This window comes from Psittacula echo (genome assembly GCF_963264785.1).
Source record: "Psittacula echo genome assembly, chromosome: 21".
NCBI lineage: Eukaryota > Metazoa > Chordata > Aves > Psittaciformes > Psittacidae > Psittacula > Psittacula echo.
Genome location: NC_137757.1, coordinates 1,256,338 through 1,263,303, shown reverse-complemented (window position 1 = coordinate 1,263,303; position 6,966 = coordinate 1,256,338). Strand labels below are relative to the sequence as shown.

Here is a 6,966-nt window from a genome sequence, read left to right as displayed (position 1 = left end):
CTTGTCCAAAGCCCCTCTCCAGGTTTCTTATCACCTGTTCAGGTACTGGATTACCTGGCTCCTTCGAAGTGTGTGAATCAGAGACCCGCTGGTATCCCAAACAAGCTCCCTATGGAAAACTGCTGATGGTCAAGAAATCACAAGGAGGAAAATCCTGCTGCATTAACGGTATCTTGGCTATTAACTCATCTCTGGGAGCAGGCAGGCGCTGGAGCCTCTTGGTGAGCCTGGCTTCCCACCAGGAATACTCACCCCACTCTATGTCCTCACAACTGTGCTTAGCTCTTTCTGTCCTCAGTTCTCCTACAGCCTCTCTTTGGCCTCCCAGCTGGCCAAAAGCCCAGATTCCTCGCTGCTGTCCTCATGGATTTCAGTGGGAGCACAAAACCTGGTGCTTTGTGACGCTGGAGACACTTGGACTGGATTGAATCCAGTGAGTTGTCTTTTGGGAGGATCATGATTGTGGGTATCAGGAAAAGCCAGAGAGGGCTTTTCTGACAGATTGGTCACACGCTTTGTTCCTCATTTTGGTCTTGAAGCAGCAGCCCAAAAGAGATATGAGAGGGAGATGTAGTGTGAAAACCAGCCCTGTTTCACCCCAAACTGGAGAGAGGAGACAAAACCAGGTAGGTTTGTACATTACTCATAGCCAGGCTATGAGCGTTACCAGATACTTGGGTCAGATGTGCCCCATCCCTGGCAGTGTTCAAGGCTAGGTTGAACGGGGCTTGGAGCAAGCTGCTCCAGTGGAAGGTGTCCCTGCCCATGGCTCTGGATGAGCTGTAAAGTCCCTTCCAACCCAAACCAGGCTGAGATTCTTCAGGCTCGTTAATGTCCTCTGTGTTCCCACTTCCCACCCCATCACCTCTGAAGGCAGTTCCTGGACGTGAGTGGTGCCTCCGGTGCCAGGAAGGCCTGGAAGGCTCCATGGGGCAGAGGAGGAAGGGGAGATGATGCCCTGAAGCGTGGTGGGGGATGCTGTGGGTCTGGAGGGGTCCGTGGGGTGGGGGGTCACCGGTGACGGCTGCAGTGCCGCGCTCTCCCGCCAGGGAGCAGTGCAGTGCCGCTCCCGCTCCCAACCGCCAGGGGGCAGCAGTGGGTCAGGCAGCGCGCCCGTGCGGTACTTGCGGTACTTACGGTACTTGCGTACGGCCTGTGCGTACATACGCATACATATACGTACGTACACATACATGTGCGCAGAGGAGCATGCAGCTCACATGCGTACACATGTATGCATGTACAAAGCCACATGGCTCACATACAGACACATCCATGTGCTGCGGGGAAAAAGGACACTGGCCTTCAGCAGCACACCCAGCATCCTCCTCCTCATCCAATGGGAAGAGGCCACGGGCACACACAGTGGGGTGCTGATGGGATGGGATGGGATGGGATGGGATGGGATGGGATGGGATGGGATGGGATGGGATGGGATGGGATGGGATGGGGGGTCCCAAAGCTTTTCTATATAGATCTAAATCCCAGCTGCTGGAGTCAAGGGACGGAGCAAGAACTGAGTCAAAGGATGGAGAAGCCCAATGGAGGTGTGTTTGGGATGATGTGCCTCATCCATGGGCTCTGTTCCCCTCCCTGGGGTACAGGAGGGGGTCATGTTGGATTCTCTGATGTCTATTGGGGTTGAGCACTGCCAGGGGTGATGCCCATGGGGATGCTTGGCTCCCATCCCAAGCAGGCAGGTTGGGGAGGGGGATTCTCAGGCATTCCCTATCCAGGGGGAGGGACCTGCAGAGCAAAGCAAACACCACTTCAGGTTTGAAAAGCACCAAAACCCACGACAGGAAACCCAGATTGTACCAGTGCAGATGAGAGTGGAAACAGCCCTCGAGCTGCTCGCTCTGCCTTTCCCCTTACTCCAGATACAGCTGCGTTACTGGGGGCCAATGGGGCTGAGGTAAAGCATCTTCTCCCCCCGTGTTCCACGCGATGCTGGGGGATGCAGCTCTGCATCCATACTGGGGGTGGATGGTACCAAGGGCTTGTGTTGGGGATGGCGTGGGCAGCGCAGCGCGGGGGCTGTGATGAGTTGTAACGGCCTCTGCGTGCACGGAGGCAAAGCCACATCCTGCAGTGGGGCAGGGATTGGGGGGGGGTTAAAAGGGGAGGGATTTAGGGGAGGAAACATCAACCCCCTTCACTTGTGCCTCAGTTTCCCTTCTCTGCACCACACCAGGGCTGCAGCACCTGCCTCTATAGGGTGGGGGGGTGAAGCTGATGTGGGTCTGGGTGCCCTTGGTGTCCCCCCCCCCGGCAGGATATGGTGGGAGGTGCTTTGCTTGTCATCCTCTGAGTCACCCCAAGTCCCACACCTGCAGCTTCCGCACCCCCCAGCCCCATCCTCACCCTCCTTTGCCAGCGATGGGTGCAATGGCAGGGAGAGGGGGTAAAGCACCCGAACTATGGGTGCACCCACCCTCATGGACCCCCCCCATGGCCTTTAGGGGTATGAGGGGGGGGCTCTGTGGCACAATGGTCTCACCCCACGGCTTCATTTGGGTAACAGGGGTGTGATGCTCCAGCCCCCCCCCCCCCATCACTGGGTCAGGGAGGGGGGACAAGCCCCTTCCCAGGGGTACGGGGGGCCCGTGAGAACGGCAACGGGAGCAGGGGGAGGAAGCACCGGGAAGGGGGGAGCGGCTGCTCCCGGCTCCCCCAGATGTGCCCCTGAGATAGGGCGGCAGGAAACAGCTGCAGGGATTCCTGGTGCTGGGAATGTCGCTGCCGCCTCCCCCCGCCCGAGGCCGGGTACCAGCCGGGGGGATGCTCCGGGTATCCCGGCTCTGGGGGGGGATGCTCCGTCCCTGCCTCGGGCACAGGGGCAGAGGGGGTGTCCCCAGGGCTAATCCCCTGCGCAAACAGCTCCACATTCCCAAGGGATGGATCCCGTCTCCTAGTGACAGGGCGTGGGGCACGGAGGACGCGGGGACACGACTCACTGCCCCTTTATGGGTGCTCGCTCCCAGCCATGACGCTCCTTGGTTTTCCATAGTTTTCCCCCCATTCCATGCACATCCAGCCCCATTCATGGCCTGGCTCCTGTGCTATGTCCCCGTGGTGGGTGAGGGGGTAAACTGAGGCACGGGGCTGTCAGCATTGTGTTGCTCATACACATCCATGGCAGCACCCATTTGTCCCAAAGCACCACCCAGTGTGGGATATGCCACAGTTACCGAAGCTCCCCGCACGGATACGGCCCTGGGGACGAGATGGGAAGGAGATTCCCAAGCTGGTTTAAGAAGCCAAAGTCCCTTTTTCCCCTTGAGCATCCGTCCCGCACCAAAACTCCCTTGGATCCCTGCCATCCCCTGTCAGTGCCCGGGCTGCTTGCTCGGCTTGAGGCATCTCCCAAGCTCAATGACTTAGAGCAGTCTCTCCATAGATCCGAGCCAGCCGGGTCTCCCGGCTTCCGAAGGATCCCAAGGGGCTCCGGAGATCCCGGGGAGGGAGGGATTTCTGTCCCAGCAGCGGATCCAGATGATCCCTTGGGGCAGAGCCTTTCCCTTTGTCTCTGTTCCTCCCTTCTCCCGTCCAACACTTCCAAGCCTCCGGCTTTCCCCCCCCACCAAAACGCTCTGTCCCCCCCCCCGCGGGAACACCGGGACCCCCACGCTCGCCCTCCCTGCCCCATAGCAGCCAAGGCTGACTCCGGCTCTTCCCACCCCGTCCTTCACATCCTGCCACCTGAACCGGCTTATTGAAGGGAACAAACCCATCCATCAAACCAAACCCAAGCCCTCAGGGAAAGGGAGGGGGGGAACCGCTTCTGCCCCCCCCCTTCCCGATCCATGGGGATCTCCACAGGTGGGCAAATTAACGGGAAAGGGGAAAAGGTTGTGGGGAGCGATGGGGGGGACACGACCACCCCTCCATGGGAGGTTATGGGGAGGCTTCGCAGCGGTTAGGGGGTGCCCCCCGGCTCCTGCTCCTCCCGTGCCCCATTTGAGCGCTGAGTTCCAATACAAAACCCAGCGCGGGCCCTGCTCACTGTGGAATCACCGCGCTCCGCAGCATTCCCGCTCCCTTCCCCCCCCCTCCTTTCCCCTCCTCCGTGCCAAGAAACACGCTCCCCCCATTCCCAGGACACCCCAAACCTGGCACCAGCTGCGGGGCTGCACCCCAAAAGCGTGAGGATGGGACCCACAACTGGGGGCGATGCGGGGATAACCCCATCCCGCCGCACATCGGGGGGACCCCGCGATTGCACCGGACCCCCCCCGGCTCTGGGAGCGGGGTCTATGGGGCGGCGTGGCCGTGTATAGAGGGGGGTGATGATGATGATGAAGAGGAGGAGGAGGAGGGGGGAGGAAGGTTGCCTTGGCCACGCAGCGCTGTGTGAATGCATGACGTGCGCAGCGCTGGCGCCAGGCTGTCTGGGGCCGGGAGTTAGATCAACACAGCTGGAGGGCCCGGGCCACAGCTGGGCAAAGGCAGCGGGGCCCCCCCCCGTGTCCCCCCCCCATAGGGGCCTGTGGGAACCGCCGCCAACAAAACCCCCCGGCAAACAAAAGCACCCCCCAACAGACACCCCCCCCCCGCTTCCCATGGGAAATGGGGGGCTGGGGAAGTGGGGGGGGGCATGGGAATGAGGGAGGGGGCTGGAGGCTGGTGCTTGGGGGGGGCGCCTTTAACCGAGTTTTTTTTGGGGGTAAAAATAGTTTTAAAATGTTTTGTGGCTATTTTTTTATTTAATCTAAATTATATTTTTTAATTAATTTTTTTTCATTTTCCCCTTTTTTTCCCTAATTTTAATCCATTTCAACCCATTCACTTTCCAGTCCTGGAACTTTACTGGATGCTGCTTTGGGGCCGGCGGGAGGAAGCGGGGGGGGTTTGCAAAAGAGGGAACCAACCACTCCCACCCCTTCCCAGCGCCCCCAAACTGGGATGTGGGGTAAATCACTGCAGTGGGAAGGTGCGATTTGGTGTCGTCAGTCCCCCCCCGCACCCCCATTACCAGGACCCCCCATGTGGAACATCCCCCCATAACCAACCCCCTTGGATTCCTCAGCTGGGTGTCACCCCCCCGCGACCCCTCCATGTGCCCCATCGGGTACTGGCCACCCCCTATTGCCTCAGTGTGGGGCAGCGTTCAGAGGGAGGGTTGTTCGCCTTCATCCCCCCTCCATCCCTTGGACTAAAAGCACCCCCTGGCCTATAAATCTCTTTCCCCCCCCCTTTTCCAACCACCCAGCCCCAAACCCCTGCAGGCCTCTCGCAGTCGCTGACCTAAATCTGGTTTCTCCATCGTAACCTCCGTTTTACCGCAATTAATTTTTTTCTGCTGGTCACAAGATAATTCCTGACGCCAGGAAGTCTGGAGGTCAGATGAGAAGCGGATTGAGGAACAGGGCGGCACTAATTTCCCTACAATATAGCCCGGTCCAACCTCTTCGCTTAGGGAAAGGAAAGGAGGGAGGGAACCCCCCATGGTCCTGCCTAAAACCAGGGGGGGATTCACTGCCATGGGGGGGTTTGGGGGGACACACACTGGGATTGGGGTATCCAAAGTGGCTGGGGGGGGAATGCCCCCACGGGGAGAGTGCTGGTTGTGTGTGTGAGACCCTCGTGGTCGTGTGTGTGTGTGTGTCCCTCATAAGGGTCATTTTGGAAGGGGGGGGTGGTGTCTGTCGCTTCATTGCGATGCAAAGGTGGGGTTTAATGACTCATTTGCATACAAGGGGTGTAGTTTGGGGTCATTTACATAGAGGGGGCGGGACCATATAGGCCGTCTATATAACAGGCGGCGTGGGGCTGCCCCCTCCCCAGTGCGGGTCCCAAGGCTCCGTTATCCCAAGCTTTAGCGGTTCAGTGTTTCGAGGTGCCGGTGCCTGGAGGTCCCAGCAGAGCCCCTCCAGCTTCAGCATCCCCCGTCCCCTGCTCCATCCTCCTGCTTCTCCCGCACCATGAAAGCCATCAGCCCGGTGCGGTCCGTCCGGAGCTGCTACGAAGCCGTTTGCTGCCTCTCGGAGCAGAGCTTGGCTATCGCCCGGGGGAACAGCAACAAGAGCCCGGCCCTGGAGGAGCCCATGAGCTTGCTGTACGATATGAACGATTGTTATTCCAAGCTGCGGGAGCTGGTGCCGGGAATCCCGCAGGGCAGCAAGGTGAGCCAGGTGGAGATCCTCCAGCATGTCATCGACTACATCTTCGATCTCCAAATCGTGCTGGAGGAGGGGGGCAAGAGCCGAGACCCCTCTTCTGAGGCCACCCTGCTCTCCTTGAAGGTAAGGGATGCTTTGGGATGAGATGGGGGGAAGAAGAGGGAATGCATGCGGTGGGAATAGGGGGACGCGTGGGTACCGCGCTCTGAGCCTTCCCCCCGCTCTCCGCAGGCGGCCGAGCTCGCTTCCGAACTCTGCTCCAAAGACGAGAGGAGTTTGTGTCACTAACGGCTCCTCCGGCAGGTGAGTGACCCCCCCAAAACCCCCTTCAGCATCCCGATGGATTCACCCCAATAGCGATGCAACGCGGCCCCCCGACCCCCCCCCAAACTCCCCCAAAACCCACTTCCCTCACCACGAATTCAAGGTTTTAAATTGTTTGTTGTGTTCCCCCCTCCTTTTTCTTCTCTCCCCTCGGTGCCAACCAGCAAACAGCAGCGAGCGGCGGTTCCTGGTTCCTTATCAGCCGGAGGTAAATAGCAGCTTCCTCCGTGGCGCCGGGCTGTCTGCGCCTACCGGCCCCGGGGGGAGCGCCTGGGCCCGGCCCCCCCTTCTCTCCACCACCAGCGCAGCATCCCGGCTTCAAGCAGGACCCTCGGACCCCAAAGCGAGCTACTTTAATAGACTGATGAAGAAGCGGTTGTCTGTATATTTTTGGATGATAGCAACGAGTCCTTTATATAAAAAGGTGTTTAATGGGATGGGGAGGGGGAGGAATTCGGGGGGTTTCGGGGGGGGGCACATCCTTGAGTATGAACCCAACTCCTTGGGGCCGTGGCCTCGT

The 6,966-nt window shown here is 59.4% G+C and overlaps 1 protein-coding gene across 1 annotated transcript; it reads left to right on the top strand.

Moving 5' to 3' along the window:
* Positions 1–5,924: 5,924 nt before the first annotated feature.
* On the top strand, positions 5,925–6,682 carry ID3 (inhibitor of DNA binding 3; the record flags this gene model as incomplete). The annotated part of the gene is made up of 3 exons (XM_080632511.1): positions 5,925–6,245; positions 6,354–6,425; positions 6,611–6,682. 2 exons carry the CDS (start codon positions 5,925–5,927, stop codon positions 6,408–6,410), a joined length of 378 nt encoding a protein of 125 aa, XP_080488637.1. The 3' UTR covers positions 6,411–6,425; positions 6,611–6,682.
* Between the last annotated feature and the right edge of the window lie 284 nt (positions 6,683–6,966).